Source organism: Anopheles nili, chromosome 2 (genome assembly GCF_943737925.1).
Source record: "Anopheles nili chromosome 2, idAnoNiliSN_F5_01, whole genome shotgun sequence".
NCBI classification, from domain to species: Eukaryota; Metazoa; Arthropoda; class Insecta; order Diptera; family Culicidae; genus Anopheles; species Anopheles nili.
Genome location: NC_071291.1, coordinates 13405883 through 13432707, shown reverse-complemented (window position 1 = coordinate 13432707; position 26825 = coordinate 13405883). Strand labels below are relative to the sequence as shown.

Below are 26825 nucleotides of genomic sequence, written 5' to 3'. Positions count from 1 at the left end.
TGGTGTAATGCAAGCCATGGTGTTGTTTTGTCACGGAACCGACAACCAACGGAAAAGATTAATTCGAGATATTTCACGCAAGCTTTCCGAGGCGTCTTTCAGAGACATCTCTGATGTACTTTCCGGAGGTTCCATCATGACAACATTTCCCCAGGGACACCAACAGAGCAGAAAAGCAATGCCGCAGAAGCAAAGCGAAGGAAAAACACTCGCAAACACATAAACCGATCCACGAGATGGCACCGCAACGGCGCTCAAGAAATATAAGCCCTCGCCACCAAATGCCGACTTTCGAAGAGGCAAACGTGGCTTAGTAAATAACAAACGTATACGTCATCGCTTCACCACGAACGTGCTTCGGCTCGTGAGCTCGAGAATTCTTATAACATGGTGACTTGCTCAACTGGCTTGACGACTCTCCGATGCGTTCTGAAGAGGCCCCCAGGACGGAACGTTAATACCGCATTGTCACTAGGTTAAACTTCTTTTCGAAGCTTCTTGACTGGGACACTACCGGGCAGCTCGTAGAGGTGCTATTGTTCGTACAGTAAATTGAAGCAGTCGAAATTCGAGCTCTTACAAGAACATGTTATTTCGCGACTAATATGTATTTGGGTCATTCAGGTGCATAAAAAAACACATCAGCTATATAGAACAGAACCCGCTGGACATGGCGGCGAAGCCTGACAAACCGAATTCGTCACACAGTAGTCGCGACCAATTTGCAAATGCTTTCCATAATGTGGAATAATCCCGCCGGCAGCACGGTCTCACCGAAAACTCCGTATTTTTCCTTTTACCCATGCCAGCCCATTTCCGCCCCGGAAAGCTCATTTTAGCTTAGAATGTACACGAGAACAAAATGGCTGGCGAACTGGTGGGCCAGCTCGGAGCCCTGCGCACGGGGGAAAGCCGGGGGAAAAGGAAACCGTATCCACCGGCCGCTAAATGGCAGGAAAGCTTCCACTTTCACCGTACCAGCGGAAGCGCGGAAAGCAAAGGAAGCAAAGTTAATATTGTTAATGATGAAGCTCTCCGCCCATTCCGCGGCTAGGGGTTTGGTGGCAAAATTTCCATTCCTTCCGCGCGGCACCGCGATGGTGAGTGATCCGTCCGGACCGTGGGGGTGTGGGTGAGTGGGTGGGAAAGCTACGCTTAATTAGACAGACGCCATCCAAAAACGGCGCACCCCAAAACCGCCCGACCCCGGTCGCTTGGTGGCGTGGAAAGTGACGCTTCGCATCGAGCAGGACGGCTGAAAGATGAAAGTAAGCCGCCATCAACGCCGACAACGGCAGCAGCGCCAGGATATCGTGGTTTTCCGAGCCGCTGCCACCGGGACCACGGCAGACACCGGAAGGAGCGTCACTTTTTAACTATTGAATTAACTTCCGCGGATGGATGTTTACAGGGAGCGTGAGCGCGCGCTCGAATGTAAGTAGCCCGTTGTCTATGGTAATGGCGGAATAAAAGCGCCATTTTGATGAAATCATTTTCACAAATTGCTTCCGACGAAGTTACGAAACGACGCTGCCTGCGGCCGAGCGTTTCGGCCGGTTCGCGTGGCAGGCATTGGGACAAATTTGCTGCGACACTTGGAAGAAAGGCCCTCCGAGCAGGACGACTCGCGTTCTATAAAAAGATTCTCTATGACAGAGCGCCGTGGTAAAAGCACCGGAATCGGGAGGGATGGTGTCGTCGTATCGTCTAGTTAACGTTTTATGTCATGTTTAAGAAGAATTTCTCACTCATCGAATCGACTTTAGTGGCATCTGTTCATCGTTTTACACTAGATCGGTCGGTTATGTTATGAACGTATTTATTAAAGAGATTATTGATATACGTCATTCAACATCGAATGACGCATGGTTGTCAAATAGAAGTGGCGCAATTTGCCTATAAAAAGCCGTACGGATTATATGCACAAATGAACATTTATCCGTTCTCCAACAGTTGTGCATGTTTTAGAAACAGCATTAACACTAACAACACTAACCTTTTACCATACTTCAACTTCTGCATCTGCTGCTAAATACCAAAAGCTCCCACTCCATTGCGCTTTTGTCGTGTTGAACATCGAAAAAAGGCAAAAACGATTCCGGATTACCGGACAGTGCATATACGACGCAATGCCCTCGTTTCCCTGAATGGTGGCTGTTTGGAGACTAATCGTCGGGCGTAAATTAATGATATAAATTACGTCCGTTACCACCGTTGGAGCTGGGGGGGAGTCACTTTGGATGCATCGCTATTCGTCACTCAAACGCACACGGTGTCCTCGTACGATCAAGCGTCCATCCTATTGAAGAGGAAGTGGTAGAAAAAAATGCACCCCTACAGCATCGGTTCGTACATCCACTGCGGGAGCCACAAAGCGGGATAGGCAGGCAGGTCAGGGTTGCATCAAACGAGCAGTATCATTGAAGCGCAGACCTGTTCCGGCTTTGTTGCAGCAATACGGTGTCCTTCCTCCTATCGTTCGCACCGAACAGATGCAGTTGAAGGCGTAAATAGCATCAATCACCCTCTGCCATCGTGGCACGGCACCAGGACGATGCAAGTGATCAGCGGAATGTCAGGATTTTGGGAGGCAAGGTGCCATCATCACCAGTCACCCAAAGGATGCACTCAACGTTCTCGCAACGCACACGATCATGTCCTCGGTGGACCGGAATGAGGTCAGCTCAGTGAGGCACAAAGACAAAGCCGGTCACACGCCTGCCTGCCTGCCTGCTTGCCAGTGTCCTTGCCAGCCGTTGACTCTGAACTCAGCTGTCCTTCACCGAGCGTTTGTGTCATTTTATGTCACAGCTTCCGAGCTGTGATGTACTACCGGTTGGCAACACATGCACCATCCCAAAGCCTTCAGCCACGGAAGCGGCGGTTTGGCTGGCTTTGGCAAATAGTGCTCCCACGCGGAAGCGTTCCCCTCGCCTGTGTTGAGCCTTGAAGCGCCTATCGCCTCATGTTCGCTTCGTGCTAACAACTGTACCAGCACCGGGCCAGTGCCCGGTCAGCTCGAAGCCTATTCGACCGTAGAAACCCAGGGGTCGATCGCTCCGGAACCGGCGGATACGCCGAGAGAGGCGAGCCACTCGCCCCAGACTGTCGCCATCGGTTGACGTGGAATGATTAATTAGAATGCAAAATGAAACATAATTGCACATTGAATGTGTCATCAGCAAACACTGGCCACCACTGCTCCATCCGGCAGCTGCGGCGTGGTGATCCCGAGTGACCCGACTACTCCTGCTCCCAATACCAGACAATGTCGACAGATCGCCACCGTGGCGAATGGTCAGAAGGGAGCGAGTGCGTTGGAGGTTGAAGCATAAAAACGGCACATCCGCGCCTGCAACGTGCACGCAAGCTTTAAGCTTTGCCTGCGCACCGAAACGCCATTCGTTTCACGTCCGAGCGAACCGGTTTGCGTGTTGTGGTGGTGATGAAAAAAAAAATAAATGGAATTCGTCCTTTCGTTAACTCCTTCCCGCTTCGCTGCCAGCACCAGCGCCATATTCCATATTTCCCGCTTAGCCGTTAGAGGTGAGAGGTTTTTCTTTCGACGTTTCCACTCTACCTTTGCACCGGTGCTTTTTTTTCACTATTTCTTTCTCTTTTTCGCCATCCATTTTATCTCCATTCTCCCAGCAAACGCTGACAATTTGCCGGGAGGCCAGTTGTATGGGCGGATGGTGTGCCCCAACGAACCATTTGTTCATTGTTTGGGCGCACATCTGTTATCCGCGCTGGCATTTCCTGCCGGGAGGAGTTTCCGCTTCCCTCCGGGGACACATTATTCGTTTGGCTGGCACCTGCTTCATCCCGGCCCAGCGACAAGGGTTCCATGCTCGGGGGGCTGGAATGTTCCAAACGGGAGACGGAAAACAACGACGACGAGAACAAAAAATTACTAGGAAATTCCCTCGACTCGCAACCCAGCAGCCGGTGGCTTTGTTTGCACACTCGCTGAGCTCGTTGGGATGGTCAGTGAGCGTAGGGATCCTTCCCTTTTTTTTTTGGCCCGCCTTCCCTGCTCGTGGTCAGCCATTTTGTTTACGGGTCTCTGAAGACTCGATTTCGGGTCGATTAGAAAAGAAAACGAAGCGAAAATGCCACTACACGGCAGCCAGTCGGTTAAGCAACCGAAGCGAATCCCGTCCATTCGCATTAGCTCCGTAAACATCAGCCCAGCGAAAGGGGGTTTTTGAAAAAGGGTGGCCGGTTGCAAACGGCAAAAAGGGACATCAAAATTTTCCCATCCCGGGTGTTTCGGGCTCAGGAATAGACCTCGCGCGGTTGCTCGCTGGGGGAAAACGGATCGGTCCAACAATCGTTTCGTTATGCAAACCGAGTGAGCTCTCGGAAAATGTTTCTATTTATGTAAAGCCATTCCAGGGTCACACGATGCGAGAAGAGTCCGGCAGAATCGTACCAGCCAGCAAGCTTTCACTGGTATCGTTCTCGCTTTCTCTTTTTTTTCTCTCTCTCTCTCTAAGGCCATTGTTTCCGCTCCCGCTTTCATTTGTTTGCCATTAATTGTTTTCTCTCTCTTTTACTGTAGCATGATTAAATGATGCTTTTTGCTCCTTTCCTGACCTTTCTAATGGTATTTCCAAGCACACGCACCCGCGTAGTGCGAGATTCTTTTCTAACGTGGCAAAATGCACAATACAGATGGCTTAAACGTTTCAGCATTGTGTGGTACAAAAAAAAATAAATGAAACTAGCATCAGCGAAGCGTGGGTGGTAGATTCAGTCGGCTGAAAGTTCTCATTTATTTTATTTCTATACGATCTGGCATTATTTTATTTGTTTTCTTTTGCCCTCTGTCTCATCTCTTCTGTTTGCTTGCTCGCGCTCTCTCTCTCCGACGCTCTCTTGCCTTGCCCTAGATACCGTAAACAGGACGCCATTTGATTCCCATTTATGGGAGATTATAAAGCGCCCGCTTATGCAGTTATAAATGGCAATCGTTATGCATCCACACGGAACAACAGGATGCGGGTGACTGGGAGATGGGAAACAGTAAAAAAAAGGATTTTAAAAATGTCGAAAAGCTACGGCAAAAACTTGAAATCCATGCACACGAGGCGGGCGGTGTAGGTGCCGAAGCACTCGTACCGCAATTACCATTTTACGCAGTCCGTTGTCAACGGGCTTCGATCCACTTTGGGGGCACTTCTCCATGCGGCGATGCTGCCCGATGTTGGTTTTTTAGTTGTTTCCATTTTGTTGCTTCTTCCGTACACTTAAACCGATTTTAATTATCGCTTTACCATTTGCCATTATTTTTACGCTGATGGCACGTGTTTGGGTTTTCATTAACCATTCCGGTCGGAGCGGGTGGAAGACTTGGGACAAGCAGTACAACTCGCGGAAGGCATTATTACGCAGTTACTTTATTGGCTTGCGAGCACCTCGGAGCTCGGCGCTGCTGCCAGCGGGCGTCAGCGGATAATCAATTACAATATTTCGAAGCAAGACACGAAAAAACCTTTGGCATTATGCATTCGGAATGCACAGTACCATTCGTTGATGGAAATGGAGCGGGGCATTGGTTTTAATGTTCGGAAGTGTGGAGGATATAAATAAAAAAAGCAAAGTTCTTTTTTGTTCCCAATATTTTACTCAAATATGGGCAATAAAACATAAGCCATGTCCCCTATCAAAAATGGCTGCAACAGTTCCTTTTTTCTCTACTGGTACGCCACCAGGCGTCTCCATTTTCGCGGTACCACCCAAAAAATGCATCAAGTGTATTATAAAATGTATTATAAAATGGTATGTATGAAAAGATGAAGGAATAATGACAGTTATTTTGTTTTTGCTTCAATTCGTGGTAAAGTAAAACAGTCGATGAGGTGATATTTGTAACGTTTAAAGGCTTTCGTGAGAAGAGAATGAGCCAATTTCGGTTGTTCTAATAATCAGCTTGCTTTAAACATCTCCAAGGAATGCCTAAAATGGTGATAAAACTTCACATATGTAACACTTTTAGAACATAGCAAAATACTATTCTGGATAACTGGGCATGCGAGTCAATGAAAACATTAAAATCGAAACGAAAATCAGTGGTTCAAAAAATGTGTTTTTTAATTGTTCTTTAAACAAACGTCTGTCAGATTCTGGACAACTCTATTGCAAAATAATGTAGAAGGAAGTTTTGATAAAATTTCATAAACCAGCTACCAACACTCGAAGGTTATGAATCGATTCGTTACCAATTTCGGAAACCGTCAGACAGCTTTGAGAAGCTTTTCATCCGCTGCAGTATGAACGGCTCAAGTGGGTTTATGGATACATCATGAATTATGGATCGCAGCCCTTCGAACGGTACGGGCAAAAAAAATCGATCAAAATGTTTCGAACCCAACCTGTACAGGTTGGTTTGCACCCTGCCAACTGATGGCTGGTCGGTCTACTTCGCTGGCTCCATTTCAAGCAGTCGGTTTTAGGGCTGCTGAGAGCAGCCAATGCCGAACGGTGTAATCGAAGTGTCCTTCACCTCGCTGCGGCAGTGTTGGTGTCCACAAGGATCGATTCATCGGGCAGAACGCTACCATCGAATATGCTACCGCGCTCGGTGGCTTGCTACATGGGAAAATGGGACGAAAAAAAACTCGAATAAAAGACTGCATTATGAAGGGTCCGATGAATAGAGAGGCTCTTTCAATAACTGGCCCGATGGTACTGACATTGATGATACTAGTCAGGGTGGTTAGGAGTTGAGGTTTAGTAGTTGTTCAGACGCTGAGTGAATCATTTCTTTTCGATCCAATCTAGGATGGGAACATTTTTAGGTCAGTTCAGTCGGCCATCTATGCTATTCTATTCTCGCTGATAAAAAAACGGCTGCTGCTTGTGAATACATGATGCAGCGTTTTAGTAGCGACCTCTCTTTTAAAGCTCAGATATAGTGCTTTTTGTATAACCTTTTTATCCAAGACCGACCAATCAACCACGATGTATTTATTCTGCGTAGCCCTTGTCGATCACTTATGTTAAATTCTTCATTTTGGATCGGCTCAGGTTGTCAATATTGCTAATGTTAATGAAAGTTAATGTTCCAAATTGCCAACAGTATAATTACACAGCCCTAATGAAAACAAGATAAGAGCTTCTATAATAAAGCAAAACCACACGAACTACTATTTCACATACGTACCACAGAAAGCTCAAGTGCTTTTAAGCTTTATTGAAATCAACTTGTGAACTACAAAATGGTATTCTACAGCCACGTTTTCTTGTTTGCGGGTATAATATCAATTAGAAAATCGCGCTCTTAATACTCCACACAATGCACCAAGAGTAGTTTCGGTACATTATGCTTATTACATGATTCTAACACATAATCTGAAAGCGCTGGCCTGCAGATCGAACAGCGATAAATGCTTGTTGGGACACATTTTCAGCCCTGGGCTCGTCCGAGCCCCAGAATCCCGACCACAGAAGAACAAAAAGACAAAAAGAAAAATCAATATTGAGAATCAATCTAAAAGTACGCAGTTCAATGCGGAAGCACTTACCATCTCCGTAAGCCAGCGCTGTCGGTCCCAAACCGACTGGCCCAGGCAGGGGAAAATAAATGTGCCAAAGTTTTGTTGCCGAGTAACTTATACTTGATTTGTTTGCGCGAAACTCTTCCGACCTCCGCACGTTTGCCCACGACTTCGACAGCCCTCGCCAGTGGGCCTCGCTTGACAGTAGACTTTCAGCACCGAAAACGCCCTGAGAGACGTGAGAAAAATAAAAGTTGCCGGTACAAAGCGGTGGAAAAGTTTCACGAGGAAAAATTATGCTTACACTCGAAAGCTAAAACGCCCCGGTAGCCCACACAGGCCCACGCAAAGCTGGAAAGGAAAGTTTTTTAAAGTTTCCTCCATAAATCACAATCCAAACGGAACGCTGCGGCACAGTGGCGCAGAGAGCACAGGTGAATCGGAACGCATTGTGAGCGTTTCCTTGAGAAGAGCCGCAACGGCAATCGGTCCTTCAGCCGGTTGTTGAAGAAGATGAAGTCCACGCTAGGATAATCTTCCACCATTCTCAGCAGCACACTAGAAGGAGTGATGAGAAGGACCTCCATTGCCTGCCAGAGGCAAACGCTGCTTATGCCAGCAGAAGCCCATTTTCTTTAATATGCTTAACCTTGTGCAGAGCGCGCATCTCTTGAGTCGCGCACACACACACACACACTCACACGCAAACGAGTGGCCCGAGAAGCGATGAATCAACCCTCGAACGATGGAGGATTAGCTGATACGATACCATCCCTTAGCCAGCTGGGTCTAGATGGGTGGTGCCTATCCTCACCCAGAATTGAACGCTTTTCCCGGCAATTTCCTTCACCGAAGCCTTGAAGCGTTTAAAGTTTCGAATTCATAACGCAGCGTCTGTGCGTCTTCCATCGTGACGCTTTTACTCGAAACCTGGCGCATCGCGAGGGAACGACGATGGCGCACCGTTCCATCTTTCGATTAGATGGAAGACGATTTTCATGGCCGCTTCCGGTTTCCTCGCACACACCATGTCCAAGATCCTTTCATCGGTTCTTCTCAACCGACCGACGAAAGCGTACCGTCTGCCGGATGGTGGACGAAGACTCCCGTTCCGGAAATGAGATGATGACGGTGGAAACCGTTCCCACCCGGCGTACCGGTAGCGGTGGACGCCTGGGTACGTCAAGGGGACAGCCCGAGATGGTTTATAGGAAGGAAAATCGGATGGTCCTCTCCGGCGCGGATTTGATACGTTCCGCGCACACTCTAAAGCCACCTGGAAGCTCGTGGGAATTTGCCGGAACGAATCGTTAGTGTGAAGCAGGAAAACCCACCGATGAAGATTGGGTCGCGTGATGGCAGGACGTTCGGATAGGAGTCCGGAAGGATGGTAGGACGGCAGTAAGAACGGTATAGTAATTTAATGCCATATATATATATTATCGTAACTTCCCGGGCTGGGATCGTTACCGCCCACCGATCGATTTAAAGGAGAAAAGCTCGCGATTTTCCTGATAGACTTTGCCGAGTCGTTTTGTTTTGTTCGCTTCTGTTTGCTTTGCGCGTTTCCAAATCCCGAGATGCGATGTATCGAGAATGTCGACCGTTTCTAAAATGCCCGTTGGAGTTGAATGAAATTTTACTGACGCAGGACAAATGGGGAATAATATGGTATTTAACGAACGAAACGGTATGTTATTGATTTGTCCAAGCTTGCAGTTCTGCGCCTTAAAGAGATTAGAGATTCCGGTGAACAATCGAAACATGATTTCAGGCTATTTGTCACCGGAGTATTTATAAAACGTTGAAGTGATTCCAGAAGGACAATCAAGCCTATATAGCCTGCGAATGTAAGATCTATACATGTCAATCATGTACGACAGGCTGGTGCACGGTAACTCGTAAAGGTTAACTTGATATGAATGGTAAGGCTACTAGCGTGAAGATGGGGTCAATGTGATCTGTGTGAGACAGCTGATTGAGCTCGTGCAAGCTTCATCCATTTTCAGATGCCACTTGTGACAAGTGGATATGTATTCGATTGAGATCGTATTCAGGCTCAAAGCTACCCATTCATCGCTTAAATCAGTGCCCATTTGCGCTTCATTTCGATTCAGTTTATGGGATATTTGAGCTCCAAGCTACGTAATTCAAATAAAACAAACTCACTTGAATCCTTGAAAGTTTTCAAAGGCTCTTACAGTTGAGTGGTTTGTGTTAGCATTCCTTGTTCCTTGTGCACACGAATAAAAAAATCAGCAAACAAAAAGGGCATCCTATTGAGTTGTTTGATATTGAATCTGTAGAACATTCTTAGTTCGCTCTCAGGCGCTAAATGATTCGTCGTGGCATTTATCTCTAATACGGAATGTAATTTTATGCCCGAGAAACTGAGGAAAAGATTTTTTCTTCTTCATGGCAAAGTTTTTACCACACACCCAAACGGCACCCAGAGTCCTATCGTCCACCCTATAGTGGATGAGAGTTGAAGTTTTTATGTGTGCTGATTCGCTCCGGTGCCAGAGCTCAGAAAGCAAATGGTCGTTTGCATTCTTCACTTGATGCAAACAAACTTTCCACTTGCAAACTTTCAATACGGAACTATCCAGAACGGATTAGTGCGAACTGGAGCTCCCTCAATTCCCAAGCTACATCTCCAGTTTGGTTGGTTTTCTTGTGCTATGCAAGGATAAAAGCATTGCTGACATTCAATGAAAAGTGATGTAATTGGTGGTTTGTGGTTCATTAAACTGAAAGCACGGGCTGATCGAATGCAGGCAACATTTTGGACGACATTTCGATAGAGGAAGCTGCCATTTTTATCGACTCTGCTTGTCACAGTGAACGCAAAATATGTTCGTCAATTTGTGCCAACGTCGGTTGAGCATCGTCGAGTGATGTTTGTGAACTTGGCAGTTGTAATCAACTATTGATAGATTTTCTAATGAATGAGCACATAAATGGCTTATCAGTCGAAGCTGCACAATAAAAAGTCTGGTAACTGCAACCATTACCAAAACCCCATAACGATCGATCGAAGGAACCACCGAAAACCACACCAGTCCACCAGTCATTTCGCCGATAGTCTAATGATAATGTAATAAAAACGACACCCACTAATGACAAAGTCATTGGTAGTGTCGGTTATAAAACTTTGACATTTCGGTCCGATCGGTCGAGTGACTCCCAAGCACAGGAGCAGCTGGCTTCCGTCAGGAATAGCTTCCGGCCCGTGGGCATCGTTAGCGATGCTGAAGCAGTGGCTTCATTTCGGGTTTCGATAAACTCGGGCACAGCGTAACCGTCATTATCATCCCTTCAGCATCCAGCTGCTCGCGGTCACACCGTGGGACGGGTTCTTTCTCTCTCTCGAAGGCAAATGTGCAATCCATCCCCGGCGAGACCGTAAAAAAGCGGATGTGCCGTTCCTTCGTGGACGGCAGAACCATCGCCGCGAAAAAGGTTCCTCAGGGTGCCACGATCGGTCGTAAAAATGCGCGAAAAACACCAACACCGTCACTCGGGCAGGTTCGCGAGGTTCGAATCGATCGACGGTCCATCGACGGTTGTAGGGTGGATCCCTTTTTACAGAACACCCTAAAAAAACACCCACCCCCATGGCGAAAGCTCGACGAGCGTGGGTGATTGGAAAAATAAGCGTCGTCTGCAGCATCCTTGCGAAAGGGCAAACATTCCGTCTTTATCCTCGCTCGTTCGCGGTCCCTTTCTACATCACAAACATTATTGACGACCCTTTACGATCGTAAAAGGGCTCGGTATCTCGGTGGCGCGGAATCCTTGCCCTCGCCACCCGGAAAATTGCAGTTTCCGGCAAATAAAAGGTGATAATAATAAATGTTCACTTTTCCTGCCTTCACGACCAGCCCACGGTGGATTTTCCCGGTCCGGATACGGGGTTCGTCTCACTTACACCACTAGATGGCGCTAGTTCACTGACCTAGCAAACAATGTGCTCACTTCGTGCCGTTGCTGCCACAGACAGATTGGTGTGCAGCTTTCGTACGCGCAAGCTAATGTCCTTCGCGTCCTCATTGCGTATATTTCATGGCTGTACGGCAAGCACATTCGCTATGCGCAGCGCTGAGGCTGATGAATTGGCTCGATCACGAGCCATTTGCAAGGAAAAATCGACCGATATTCGTTCAACTTCCGGTCCATCGATTTCGCTCGCCCCAATCGAGCGTGGGTGAGAAACGATTAATGGGCTTGGCAATTCCACTTCACTCCATTTTTCGTTCTTCGCCTGGTGTTGTGGGTATTTTGTGTATTTTTTTTCGCATTTCCTACAGCAGCGACATATTTAAGAACGGTCATTATGGAGGTATGGGCGTAGTCTTCCGCCTGAAAATACTCGTCCTTCATTGCATCCATTTACGCCAAAAATCCAATCCGGATACGACCGAGCTTCATCAGCATTCTGGATAATTCGCTAAGGTCCCTGGTGTCTTCTTATTTGTCACAACCTCTTGCCCACATACGATATTTACTTACCAAGCTGGATGCTGGCTCTACATATGGGCACTTCATTGCTTCCGACAGAAGATTGCAAAAGACGCACGCCTTAATAATGGCTGCGTCTCGCTGATTGATGGGCCACGCTTCACCCCGCTTACTAATCGAATCGTATCATCATCATCATCATCAGATGAGCCCTCGGAGTCTTCTCACTCTTTCCAACATCTGCTCGATCTCTTTTCGCCCCACAGCCGTCCCGATGAAGGTGAAGAAAACCGACCTGCCAGTGCTGCCACAGGACACGGACATGCTGCCGGCGCTAGACGACGGTTCGGACGGCGTGTCGGACAACAACTCCGAGGACGATGAGGAGGACGACGACATCGATGACGAGGAGGACGAAGAGATGCTGGGCGATGAGCCGATCGAAAGCGACGACGATGAGTACGACTCGGACGAAGACTTCGACTCCGGTAGCGATAAGCCGGCCGGTTCAGACACCGACACCGGTTCTGCTGCCTGGGACAGCTTCACGACGCCACCACCGGCCGTTGGCAAGGACACGCTCAAGAAACAGCTCGCCGCAGACATCGGTGGCCCAATTGGGGGTATGTTGTATGGCGCGTTCGGAGGTAGCACGACGGAGAAGTCAGCTGGAGCCGATCTGGCCAGCACACCCATCACAGCCATTCCGACGCCTGATCCTTACTTCACGCACTTTGACCCACGCAACGAGCACCAAAGCTTCAAGGTATGTACGAGCCGCGAAACCGATGTTTGTATATGCTGTTCGTAGAATTTGCACGCCGAATTTCAGGAAGCCCAGCAGCGGCTCGAGGAGAGCCATCGCGAGAAGGTGACGCGCGTCATGAAGGATTGGTCCGATCTGGAGGAAAAGTACCAGGATATGCGGCTGGCTGATCCAAAGTCGGCGCAAACGTTCAAGCAGCGCATGACCGCCCGGTTCCAGGTGAGCCCTTGGTTCTTGATCGCACTCCGCACCATCCGCTTCCGCCTTTCGTGCGTGTGTGTGTGTGTGGTTTGACATTTCCGTGTGTGGCCCTTATGTTCGGTTCCGTTTTTCCGGCTTTTCCCACGCTCACTCGCTTCCGAGCATGCGATCACGGAGTGAAACGCACGGCCCCACCATATCCTCCTCCTCCCTCCCTGCTCCTCTCCCTGTCCCTGACCCCCCACCGACCGTGGTTTCCGTACGCATTCGCTTGATTCTGCCTATAACTATTCACCCGCCCGCCCGCTCGCTCGCTGACAGTAAAATCATGTCATGATTTTGATCCGAAACGTTGTTTGGCCCCGCACGCCCGGCACCGTCCCGGTCCGCCTAGGGATCGGAGGGAGAGCTGTACGTTTGTTTGTGTTTTGTTTTTCTTTTTTGTTTCTTTTTGTTTTCGGTTTTTATGGGGGCCGCAACCCGAGCAACCCTCGCGGCGTAGTTACAACCGGTAGGACAACAGTAGATAGCGAACACTCCGCCACCGGTCGCACAAAACAATCGAAACGGGTGGCCATTGGAATAAACTGCACTGCACTGCACCATAAAAGAGTCGCGAAAAGGGTCGCTTTAACTGCCGAGCCCCCGGGTGGCTGGGTGCGCTTCTATCGATCGTGCACGAGCAATTAACCGTCGATGGAACGTGCCGGTTGAAGCGCACCTAGTTTTCCATCGCAGTTTTCCATCGCGCCGTCAGCACCACTGAGCAGAGCATAGTAAAAAAAAAAAAATAAAGCAGCTAGCTTTCCCAGCCATCAAACACCGGCGGCTGAAGTAATGCACCCGTTTCGCATGCTTTGTGCAAACCCAGGGATGGCCCACGAGGCCCAGAGTGTGTGAGTGTATTTTGTTTGCTCCTCGTAGTTGAGTCTTGCGCAATGCCAACAGCAGCAAATCCCCCGTCAGAAAATGGTGACATGAATTTAACGGTCCCGTTCGTAAACTAAAATCTGGCCACCCCGAACATGGCCACCCCCTGTTCGTTCGTGTAATATTTTAGACTTCTGTGCAGGCACTGGAAGAGGAAGGCAACTCCGAGAAGCACCAGCTGGCGGCCATGCATCAGCAGCGCGTCCTCGCCCACATCAACCAGCGCAAACGGGACGCGATGACGTGCTACACGCAGGCCCTCACGGAGCAACCGCCCAGCGTAAGTAGTCCCGTCGCTATCCGGGTACCGATGCACCGACAAAGAACGCACCAAACGCGGGAAAACTCGCGTAACAATACACGCGTCAATGCGAGCGCAGCATTCAGGCGCGTTTATGCCACGCAACTAACAACGGGGCACGTTCCACGACACGGGCCAGCTTGGGCTGGGAATCCGTTTATTCCGAAATTTTAATGAACATTGTCTTCCCCGTGGATCGGTGCTTCGGTTGCGTGTTTTCGCAGCTTCCACGCGTGCAAGCTTTGATTTGACCATCGCGATCCACGCGGACGTACGTGACGTGTGAAGGCACGTGCCGGGATTGGATTCATCTGCTTGTGGCGTGGGTTTCGTTGTCAATGTGCGCTCCCAAATCGCGTACGGGAGTTGGGTGGCTCTTTGACCTACATCCTGGCCGTTGGGGTTGGCAGCCCATTATTAACAGGACGAGGTTTCCGGAGCGCGGATTCATTCCGCGGGTCGTGATTAAACTTTTCATCATCACGTTGATCGCGCAGGCACGTTTCAATTTCCTTTTCCCGCCGAGCGGTGATGGGATGGGATTATTGAAAATTCGCAAATAGAAAGCTAATGAGTCGGGGTTGTCCTCGCGTGACCGGTGTGCGATGTGGCGAGGTTTTTAATCGATTTCCCACCAATCTCTCTCTCTCTCTCTCCCATGCCTGTTACAGTCGCACCGTGTTGAAAAGTGTTTGCAGAAGCTGCTCCGCGCACTGCACAAGGACCGTGCCCATGCCCTATCGCACTATCGTCATCTGCTGGGCTCGGGTGGAACTGGTGGGCTCGAGGCGGCTGCCTCCGAGCGTCCCCGTACGCTCGAGCGGCTGGTCGACATTGACCGGGCCGTCAACCAATCGATGGCGATGCTGAAACGCTACCCGGAGCTGTCGGTGAAGCTTTCCCAGCTGATGGATGATTACATCCAGGCGCTTCGCTCGAAGGACGAAACACCCGGCTCGATGCTTGCCATGACGGAGGACGCCGAGGCGGCCATTCTCGACAAGTACCGGATGGAGATCGAGCGCAAGGTCAGCGAAAAGGAACGCCAGCGGTTGGCTGAGAAGCAGCGCAAGGAACAGCGGGCCCAGGAGCGCGAGAAGATCCGCGAAGAAAAGCTGCGTCTCGAGGCCAAAAAGATGGAAGCTGCCTACAAGCAGCAGCAGCAACAGCAACAACAGCAACAGCAGCAACAACAGCAGCAACAGCAGCAACAACAACAGCAGCAGCAGCAAACCCAACAACAGCAGGCGCAAATGATTGCGGCAACGTTCGCAGCAACGCAACAACAGCAGCAGCAACAACAGCAACAGCAGCAACAAACGCTGCAAACCCAACAACCGGCGCTCTCGGAGCAACCGCAAACCCAGAAGCAGCAGTCGGAAATGGACGCGCAAAAGGAAACTGACACCACGAAGGATTACTCCGAGGAAGCAGTCGTAACGTAAGTGTGAGCCTCCCCAGCGTCCCACGCTTTCCGGTAGACGGTAGCGACCGTAATTAGCCGGATTGGCTTCCCTTTTGCCGGCTGCGGCCACAGCGCTTCCTGCCCAATTAATCATGCCCGAGTTTCTCTGTGTCACTTCTGTGTCGTTTCCGGTTCCGTGCACCCACAGAAGCCCACAACCGACAGCGCTACCGACCGTGGATGACGAGGCGGTGCAGCGTGCCGTGGAGGAGGTCGCAGCAGCCGTCGCCCATCAGGAAGCCGAACCAAAGATGCAACACGTACTGGCCCACGACATTGGCCACGGAGAACCGGTAGGTTTTGGGGTGGTGGGAATTTTCCCGGCCCAAAGGGCAAACACGAAAAGGATGGACCCGGATGAAGATGAATTTCCGTGCGCCAGCAACTTTGTTGCTCGCCGCGGCGTACAATGTTGTACTCTTTGCGAGATCTTAGTTTTGAACCGACGGTTTCGTCCATCAGGGAGGGAAAAACCTTATGGACGCGTTTCGTCCTCGTGTCTCGAATTTTCACGCTAACATTCTGCTTCATTCTTCACCGATCGAGCCTTACGGGCGGGATGTTCGTGTTCTGGGATGTTTTGTTTGACATGATGAAGCGTAACGAGTTTAAATATGTTGCTTTCGTGCACTTTTCCAGAGCTACTCCGTGCGGCGTGAAGTGTACAGCTCCAGTGGACGTGACAGCAAGAACGTGTACTTTACGGTAGGATTCGCCGGTGTTGCCCTGATGGCCGCCGTGTTCGTCGGTGTCGCCGTCGCTAAATGGAAAGCTTCCCGATCACCTCATGCTCAAGGATTCGTCGAGGTTGATCAGGTACGTTCGATACGTGCCACCAACTGTGATGTGAAAATAACGCACTGTTTTTGCTTACTTGCAGGCGGTCGGTGCTCCAGTCACACCCGAGGAGCGACACGTGGCCAACATGCAGATCAACGGTTACGAAAACCCTACCTACAAGTACTTCGAAATCAAGGAATAAGTTCCCTTACAAAAGCCGCAACATTTTCCGCCCGATTCGGCCGTAATCCATCCTGTCGGCCGAAACCGTCATCCGAAGGGCGAAGCGAAGGCAATATTCGAGAGAGGTCCTTCGGACGTTACGTTAGAGGCGATGCAAGTGCAATGTGTGCAAAATCAAATGCGCGTGGTAGAGAAAACGGCGAAACTGAAAGGGAACACAAGCAAAGGGCACACATGTCCACCACAGTTCAGAGTGCACTCGTGAAGCAACTACCTATATACAGGACCGGAACCATGCCGGGGCATGGAACGCCTGTGCCCGGTTCCACCCGATTGTTAAAGAAAGATTTTCGAATTTGAGAACAACATCAGGAGAGGCGGAAACGCGTCACGCACACAAAAAAAACAACATAATTCACACGGCCACACAAAAACAACACGAGAGAAATGTTTCTATTGTTTTGCGTCGAGCAAATTGTAATTGATAATTTGTGAACACTCGTCCTAGTCCAGCTCCAGTTGAAGGGGCCGTAGTAAGAAACAAAAAAATACATAAAGATCGATCGATGAGACGGAAGATGGATGCACGCACGCGGTTCAGGAGATTTTCCATTGCAAGGATCGACCGATGGTGTATGTGTGTGTGTTTGTATGTGTAACATAAGCTGCAACAGGGCCACCGTGCCCGGTGCGGTGAACCCAAACCAAACACGCACTGTTCGTGTAGCGGTGTTGTAACTTGCAGAACGGAAGGAATAGTCCTTACAGTTTTGTTCTGCATAAATAAGAGATAGTTGGTAGGATGGAAGATTGCGTAAAAAAATAAGAGAAAAAAAAAGACACGCTAGTTCTTACATGAGACACACACCGACACTTACAAGAAGATGAAACATCCGCATGCAACAGTGCGTCACAGCCGGCGATCATGGGCGGGTGATCGCGAAGGGAAACATTTTGGAACCATTATATTGCTATTATGATTATTGCTCATGGATACTGTTTTGGTTAATCTATCTTACAACCTATACGCCTCTTTACCACTCTCGACTGTACGAGACCAGACGTAGAGCACGATGCTACCAAAGAATAGAAAACAGTCACTAATTATAGTTCAGGCTCTTGCGCGCTAGTTCTTGCTAGGAGAAACACTTTCACAAGTCGAAAAGAGTGAAACGTACATCGCGAAACACACACAACTCCGAGAACAATACAGGCACCTGTTAGCGGAAGTTTCCGACCGAAGCCAGGCCACCTCCTTGGAGAGCAGCCACCCTAGAATGCAGCCAGATAGTTAGATAGCTAAGTAGCTAATTAGTTATTAATTTTCTACAGTCGCTCGGTTGCGCAGCTCAGGTCGACCGGCGCTCACTCATCGTCTCCGGGTGCTCCTCTAATGGGTCAGTAAAAGGCCATGCAAAATGTGGGGGAACTTCCCGGGGTGATCTGTTGCAACTAGAAAACGCCAACTCTCACAACAATACACACTACTTCTCATTTGATAAGCTTGTAAGAGTATACATGCATAAATAAACGTATATTATACAACAAATCGCAATCGGATCCTATATATTCGCTTCATTCCGCGGTCGAATGGCACCGCGCGGACAATTCATCATACGCGTGTCTCTGCGAGAGAGAGAGAGAATGAGAGAAAGCAAAAACCACACGCTCGCAGAGACACCGGAAAATGCGGAAAATGCTACAACAACCTACGAACATTATGAAGGCAAATAACAAAACCAGCTATTGAAGTATATACATATATTTTTTGTAATACACACCTGCTATACGCTTTGAAATTTCATATTTATACTACCTTAACAAAACAATAACGACAAAAAAAAGTGGCAAGCGCATCTGCTATATATTTACAAGTGATCAAAAGAGGATAACAAACATGTTACAAACAAGCGATCCAGCAACATAACAGCATGGCATACAATAAATAACGCATGGGAAGATGAAAAACTGAGAACGGAAAATTAAGCCACATTCAGCCACACACACACACGCATATACCAGCCACCGCACACGCTTACATGCCACGAAAAGCAAAAAGCTCTTTTATGAGAGTGGAAAAACACTATTCAGGATCCCGTTTTAAGATCAGGTGGTGGAGCAGCACCTGTTCTGATCCGCCACAGATGATATATAGACCTTTTTTTTTGCAAAACACACCTGTTAATGGACACTGGACCTGTACTTGTTGAATGATCAACTTGTTTAAGCTCGCATCCATCCATCCTTATTTGGCCAAACGTGGCGCAATGGTGCCACAGAGTGTATGTGTTAGCAAACACGGAACCGGAACACGGATGCGTTGGATACGCATCGTGTTTCGTAAGGGTGTGCAACAGCAATCGCAACAACAACAAAAAAAAGAAAAACAAACAAAAAGCCATACCAAAACGACAAGCAAACAAACGAGAGCTTCTTCCGATTTATAGCGTAAAAGCGATAGGCAGTCACAGCATAGCACGCAGCATTTAACAGAAGACATTCACAGATCAAACATTTCGCCACCATGTCCGTCGTCGAAACGAGTATAGCGTTACACGCTTAGCTTGCTTTGTACCCCAATGGCCGTACATCCTTAAATGCGAGATACTTGGCATCCTTCTTGACACCGCAGCTCACTGCACCGTCATGCCATTAGCGAGACATTGGGAGACATTGTAAGCATCGGAGGTGTTCCAGCAGCCCTACCGATGCTGTATTTATTTCTAAACATCTCCGCCGGTTTTCGGAAAACTCGCGACGGCCAAGGCGAACAGATCTGGCTTCAAAAGGTAGCAAGGAAAAAAGAAAAGTAAAACCATTCACACATACCCACACACACACACATAAAAAAAAACAAAAATCGCAACACAATCCAATCACTCAGAAGAGGTCAAAGGTCGGAAATTGCATCCTAGGCAAAGAAAATTCGTCCATTTTTGTAGGATTTTGCGACGCGCGTTAAACTAGGTGTTAGAGAAACAGAAAAAGAGAGAGAGACAGAAAGAGAGAGAAAAAACAAATCTTATCGATAGTGTGTCATTAAGCCCCATTAAGTCCCCGCACTGTCCTCGTTAGTAATGAGAGCGGCGAGCAGAATCTAGTAGTTGATATCCTATTGAGTAACACTGGAGCAAATGCAGGCCAGTCGCACGGTTCAGGACTCGCAGGAATCGGGAGACGCTAGGCGACTCAACATTCACCCAACTTCACAGCATCCACTATTTCGCTGAGCAGCGCTGAACAATCTTAATCGATGCTATTGAGCGCCCTGTGGGGCAACGTAGGACTAAGAAGTGATAACGCTTGCAAACCCCTCCCCGCCCTTGCATGAGTGTGTGTGTGTATTTTTTCATCCTTTTTTTCTCGTTATGCTATTGGCAAACGTGGTTTATCCCTTTGGGTATGGCTTCGTTGGTGTGCTTTTATCCTGCAATGGAATGATGCTTACAAATTTTGCGTTATCCGTTTTGTGTATCTGCACCGGCCGGTGTGTAAGAGCTTTCTTAGTTGCGGTCCGCAGCAAACACGCAAAGCTATAAGGCTCCGGAAGGCTCGTGCCGGGCCGTTCACACTACCGTTACTATCTAACCAACAACATCTATCTTTACCTAAATCCTTACTTTAAGCTAGTATAATTTGTTCTTTTGGACCGTTGGCGTTACCAGGTCAACCAATTACTATTTCGGTGACTTGACTCGTAAATTGATTCTATCAAATTTGAAACTATACCAGAAACGATCCAACAAGCAGCATATTAACAAGCAAAACAGCGGTAAAAGCAGTAATCATACTACATGAGAAACAACAACAACAGCAACAACAAACACACGTATAATCTATGTATAAAACAAATAAGGACAGAAGAATGATGCGAAGGAAATCTGGGAAAACAGAAATAGTACTCACAAGATCTACGGCAGCACTAAATTAGCAAGATGGAAGATGGCAAAACAATAATAAGCAGAGCAAGAAAGCGAACGTAGTAAAGAAGGAAACAACAGCAGCAACGCGTGAGTGCCATTAGGTTGGCTGGGAGAAAGGTGAAAGAAAATGTAGCGGAATGTGGAAAGGAAAACAGAATGAATGCATAGAATAGATTATATATCATGTATAAGTATGAATATATTTATATACAACACATATAAGTGTAATGATGTAAACATTTACAGATTAGTTTTAATAGGTGATCATACACAAAGAAAGAATGAACAAGAGGATAAAATAAAACAGAAAACGTGCTACCGGTGTAATTAAATTAAACAACCAGCAACCATAAATAAGCAGCAAGGCGAGCCTGTAGACACCACACCCCACAGCAAGGATGCCGATGGCGAGACTCACGGCCAGCCGTTGTGCATTTTGGAAACAATAATGAAATGGAGAAAGAGAAGTCATCCAGACAAACTGAAGTGCATTCACGTCTGACAGTGTGTGTGTGTGTGATTTTTTTTAAATTCTTTGTTCAAGTCGGCCAGGGCAGCTACTGTCCAATTTATTCCTCAAAAAGAACTCGCTGACTATGCACAGGCACTCCTCAAGAGTTGACACACGTACGTGAAAGGGAGTAGCCTTGCAGGAAGATCTGAAACACTCCGCTCACATGCTCTAGCCCATGCACTACGTTCTACACAACGTGCAGTAAATCGCAATCGAAAGTGTAAGCCTTCTAGTTACAGTAAAAAAAAAGCTAACCGAGCAAACTAACTTCGCTCATCCAGGAAACTCTTTCAAAAACACATACATGCACCGATACACGGAGAAAGAAAAGAAATCTAGCACCACGATTTGTATGACGATTAACATAATCGAGTGTTAAATAGTAGAATAAAACGTTGCATATGGTGGAACAACCAGAAAAAACAAAGTGAGGACGTATTGGGACGAGTGTGACCAGAGAAGGGCTACTGCTGTAAGGCTAATACCTAATAGCATGCGATGTAAAATGAAAGGCAAACACAAAATGCTTCTTAGTTGGTCCAAATATCAATAATATTCCAGCCAATCTAAAAAACGAGTCAACAATCGACAAAAAAGCAAAAAACAAAACAATACCAAAACCCTATACTCAAAAGCAACATGTTTAAAGCAAAGAACGTACACAACACATGCTAAATCAAAATATTCCGCTTGGGTTTAATTTGTATATGGGTTATTTAAGAACGTTTCCCCGTTTTTTCGATGCTATACTGTTGTTACATTGCTGGCCCAGGGAACGCGAAGCAGCCAACGTGCAGGCGTAGGTGGATACTAAAATTTCAATTTTGATAAAACGTAGCCGGCAGAAGCGAAAAGCACTAGTAACAATCCCCGTTGGCAGTCTCCCGAACCGACGATAAATCGCAGTCGGAGGATTAAAGAGAGCACGAAAACCCAACAAAAACACAAAATTCCCGATCCATCTTCTAAACAGCACGCAATTGATCTTTGCTATCCGAAGGAACGGCTACATCCTTTAAATAGAAACTCACATACCGGACATGCCGCGCGTATGCGGAGGCCCAAGAAAGTCGCATACTGCGGGCATGATGAAATAATAAAACAGAAATAGAAAAACAGCACGATCAGGCTAGATCAGCCAACCAGATAGCAAAAGGTAACACAATATCACAACATCGTATGTGTTTGACGAGCATAATGGCGTGTGTTGATGATGTATGTATGAAAACAGCAGTAAAAAGATGGAAAACCAATGTTTAAATAAAAAGTACTATAAAAACGAGGTATCTATATAAACGCTCTCTTTTTTATATGTAGGTCAGTTTTTCAGGCGTGATCGATCATTCGAATTTCGGATGTAGCGACGTTTATTGAAATACTCAAACAAAGCCAAGTTGGTAACGTATCGCCCTAGCGACTATTATTCATCGAATAAAAACCCACCACCGTCCATGAAATCGGCCGCGTCATCGTCCCGCTCTACAGCGTCAAGCGCTTGTTTTTGATCTAATTCCGTTCGTTTGCTTTGGAAAAAGCCACCTTCGCTTGCTTCTGGGTCGTAAGTACTACTGACTGTGCCGCTAGGAATTACACCACCGTGCTCAGCCAACCTTTGTCGGAAATTTAGCTCACTATACGAGCAGCTAATTTTTTCCGGGTGCCTTTTCCAGTGGGTATCGTTACCAACCTCATCTACGGGAATGTGTGTACGAATGAATTCGTAAACGTCGCGCTTGTCTTTCGAAATACTATTAAGCTCACAGCGCCGTCGCTTCGGTAGTAATGCTTCGGTCATGAACGAAAAGTGATGATGCATGCACATGTACGTGATGTCCGTGTCAGCCTGTTCACATATGCGCAGCCATCGTTTGACACACTCCACTGGGGTGCTTTTGCAACCAGAAAATAGTGCTGGATTCGAAAGCATGCCACGAGCTGCCATGACGCCTGGAAAATGAAGTACAATGTTGTCAGTTTATTTATTTTTTAACCATAGTATCCATTCGTTGCTAACACACTGTTGCTAGCACTGCAGCTGGTTTGCGTCAATCACCTACACCAACCAGGATAGTTTGGAAAATTTTCAGATCCCACAGTTCATTCTGCCGTGCTGAACTGTAAGCAACATCCTTGCAAAACCAGAAACTTTTACTTCAAAAAAAAAGTATACAAAAAACATGGAAACATCTAAGAATCTGCACTCAGAAGCATCCGCTGCAATTTCGCTGCTTGAAATAGAAAGCTCGCATGAGGATCTTATACAGCAGCGTATCAACAGAATTCGGTCGGAGCTGGACGTCACGTACAACATTTTCCTTAACGCTCAGAAGATATTATCTTCGATATCGTTCGAAAATCTGGGAGAACGGCTAAGCCCTACTAGCATCCAATCACCATCGGCATTCGATATGACAACCACGTCGGAGATAACGCTGATCCGTGACGCCAAAAATTGTGTGGATGCAGTGAAAACGCTCGAAACATTAAGCACAAGCCCATCGAAGATCGAACGTAGGAAATCTTTGGACGAGATACCGGAGCTTCAAACTTTCTTCAATGTGATATCCGATCTCAGGGAAGGAATCAAACAAATCAATGGCCACCACGAATCAATTGCTGAATTAAACCAGGACATTAACTCTTATGGTGAACCTGTTCAAGAGTCGGGTTCACAAACATCGTTGCCGAATCGTATGGCAGATATGAGCATAGATTAAAGTGACCGAATAGAGCATACAGTAGAGCCAACAAGCTAGCGCAAGAGCAACTTACGAATCGGCGGTAAAATGATAAATCAGTAGTAAAAATACATGTTTCAATTAAATTTAGGGAAAATACATACCGTCACATAATGTCTCCGCGTGCATATGATCGGCGTCTTGCAGGGTGAAGATATCACCATTAGCTACCATGGGCACGGTAATGGATTGCTTTATTTCCCGCAATGCGTCGTTGTGCACTGGTACGTTTGTTTTCTCGGCCGCAGTTCGTCCGTGTACGGTTAGGAACGTGATGCCGGTAGCCTCGAGCTTTCGGCACATGTCGATCGTTTCCTTTAGCTGCGAATTCGACAGCAAACGAACCTTCACCGACACGCTAAACGAACTAGGCATGTTCCGACGTACTGTACCTAACAAATCAGCCATTAGCTCTGGTGTTTTTAACATTGCACTGCCGTAACCTTCGGCCATCGCCCAACGCTGTGGACATCCGCAATTGAGATCCACACCATCAACGTAACTGAAACAGGGGGTATTACATGTATTACATTCCGTTTTTGTTTTGTCCGTAAAACGTTATACGCAGCATGGATTACTTACGGGAAAATCATTTCGGTCGCCGAAAGAAAATCCACAACGTTGTTCGCGGCAAATTGAGCAATCAACGGTGTGTCATCTGAACACGGAAGTTATAGGTAAGATGCCTATGTACCTCAATACCGCATTTTAGGGAAACATACCTTTATTTGTGGTGAATTCGTTTAAGCGAGCTTTTTCGCTGCGACAGAACGAATCAGCCATTATCATGCTGGTGAACGCCAGATCCGTGCCGTATGATCGAACCAGGTTCCGAAACTCTAGCCTGCATTAGGAGATACACGCTATGTTAAATTATGAAACGGCGCGGTTACGAAAATCGAATTATGAAGTCCGTACTTGCTGTATCTTACCATCGGAGCACAAATCTTGAGATATGTTTTGCGTTCCGCAGCCGCAGCAAACAAATCGGAAATGTTTGTCTTAAGTTTTTCCTGCACAAGAATAAAATAAGTTCAAAAGCTTATCGGTGGTTTAAAATTTCTATAAACTTTACCTCCATTTCGTTCACCCCCGTGTCTGATTATTATTATAATTTTCGAAAGAACGATGCTGCAATCGCTTACATAAGCAATATCTATTATTTTATTGTTCGTTCGTTCATAAAAAACGTTGATTTCGTAAATTTACTTCCAAATGCGTTGAGAACACGTTGAGAACAAGTGGTGTTTTGTCATTTTGAAAACAAACCTGACATAAGGTAAACAATTCACTATGAGAGGTAGGATTATAAGCGTCATGATACCATGCTGTTGCTTAAATTATGATAGAAAACAACTGAGAGATAAAACATACACGGCTAGAATTTTACATGAAAAATATCTCAACTTTCATTTTAATGAGTTAAATATGTTCAAAATATGATTTGTAAATAGTTTCTAAACGATTTGATTTATTATTAGCAGAGACACGTGTCGGCATGTGGTATGTTGTTTCATATTCTGACGTATAGATGTCGCTACTTTTTATGTACAGCAACAATATTTTTCTCGAGCAATAAAAACGATTTTAAACATCCAGCTGACATTAAAATTACATTCTATTATCGTAATATGAATAGTGAATGAAATATCAATCAAAAGTCCATGTTTGATAAGCTTGACTAAAAGATGAAAACACAGGGCATTCCAAGACCATGCGAAAATGCATAACATTTTGTCACTCAGCTTTTGTTTGTATTGCTAGATTGATGAACTCGCATTTTTTATACTGTTGTTGTACCAATAACGCTTAGTATAGATTAAAATTGTATTTTAGCATGGAAATACGAGAGTTGTTATGAATCACAGAGGAAATAAATAAAATACCTTGCTTTTATACGGGCGAAAGATTCAATGTAATAGTTTACGTTAGTTTTCACGATTTAAACGCCGGTCGATGCATGCGAATGTTGTTTCAGATACAAAACATACCAACATTACGTTTTGATGTCCTTAAGCGAGCCTTGTTAATTACATCAAAGACCATTTGAAAGCCATTCTTTATTAGATCCATTTTCATTCACTCGTAACATCCAAAAGCTGTCGTTAATTAGATTCCTTTCACTTATGCTTTTACAAAGACTAGCCGTGCAACATTCGCGAGTACGAACTAATAATTCGATAGCGGTGTAATCAGAATCTAATTTAAAGAACCACGCGCTGGAAGCGTTTTGATTGATCATTCGATCGATCTAACGGCAAGGACTAGGCGGAGAAATTGGGTAAAAAAATATGTTTCCACCAAAATGACCAAAGGCATTTAGCGAGCTGCTTCACACGAAGTGATCAAAGTTTGCCTTCGCTTCCACCACCCAGCAAAGAACATTCCGGACTGCGCGCACTGTTCGCCTGATGCTAGAACTTCATCTAATTAAATTATTGCGAGCTCACCAAAGCACACGCGACGTTTGCCTTGACGATGGCCCACCGGATCGGTTCGGCGTCACAAAGCACAATACCCAACGAACCGTGGTTCCGCAGCAAATTGATTTTGAAAATCATTACCCACCCAGTCTCGCGGCACGGTCCGGAAAACGCCATCCAACCCCAAGGAACCACCACCAGGCATGGCAGCAGGGAAGACATTTTCCACCCAAAGCCCGTGCTTGACCGAGCCTGGGAAACGGCGCGAGCGCAAATTAATGAGCGTTAATTAGTGCGAGAAGGACCCCACGGCCGAAAGTGGCGATCGCGCGTGGAATGCCCGGAAAACCCGGCGCACCCGCACACGACCACGCTGGTCGCACTTTTCCATACGTTTCCCCGAAATCCTTCGGGGTCAAGTGGTTTCCGATTGGAGTGGTTGAAGTGCACGCTCCAGAGCTATCTTAGTGGGTGGAACAGAGACGCTGGAGTGCTTCCGGTGTGGTGGAAAAGATGCAGAACAAGCGTGCTTATCGGCTTACTCTGGTGAGATTCCTGCTCGACCCTTCCGGTTCGGGCTGCAGATGGGCTGGATTGCGGAATGGTTGATGTATGACTTAATTTAATTTAATTGATAC

The 26825-nt window shown here is 46.9% G+C and overlaps 2 protein-coding genes across 2 annotated transcripts in view; one reads left to right on the top strand and one right to left on the bottom strand.

Moving 5' to 3' along the window:
* Positions 1-19498, top strand: part of LOC128731796 (amyloid-beta-like protein) — a 60549-nt gene extending 41051 nt beyond the window's left edge. Inside the window, exons 5-11 of the mRNA XM_053824937.1 lie at positions 12230-12729; positions 12775-12948; positions 13991-14140; positions 14833-15602; positions 15775-15919; positions 16266-16442; positions 16507-19498. Coding sequence (XP_053680912.1) covers positions 12230-12729; positions 12775-12948; positions 13991-14140; positions 14833-15602; positions 15775-15919; positions 16266-16442; positions 16507-16608 — 2018 coding nt within the window. The 3' untranslated portion in view covers positions 16609-19498. The remainder of the gene's footprint in view (positions 1-12229; positions 12730-12774; positions 12949-13990; positions 14141-14832; positions 15603-15774; positions 15920-16265; positions 16443-16506) is intronic.
* Positions 19499-22446: 2948 nt separating this feature from the next.
* On the bottom strand, positions 22447-24845 carry LOC128730141 (tRNA-dihydrouridine(20a/20b) synthase [NAD(P)+]-like). The gene is made up of 6 exons (XM_053823177.1): positions 24840-24845; positions 24683-24777; positions 24487-24608; positions 24347-24422; positions 23869-24266; positions 22447-22973 (listed from the first exon to the last, which is right to left on the bottom strand). Exons 1-6 carry the CDS (start codon positions 24843-24845, stop codon positions 22447-22449), a joined length of 1224 nt encoding a protein of 407 aa, XP_053679152.1.
* Positions 24846-26825: the final 1980 nt, after the last annotated feature.

Excerpts from the sequence above, each read along its gene's own strand:
- LOC128730141 (XM_053823177.1), bottom strand. Across the intron at positions 24,609-24,682 it reads CCGATGGTAAGATACAGCAA|GCTAGAGTTTCGGAACCTGG; the intron begins GTACGGACTTCA and ends CTCCTAATGCAG. Across the intron at positions 24,423-24,486 it reads CGAATTCACCACAAATAAAG|ATGACACACCGTTGATTGCT; the intron begins GTATGTTTCCCT and ends TTCCGTGTTCAG.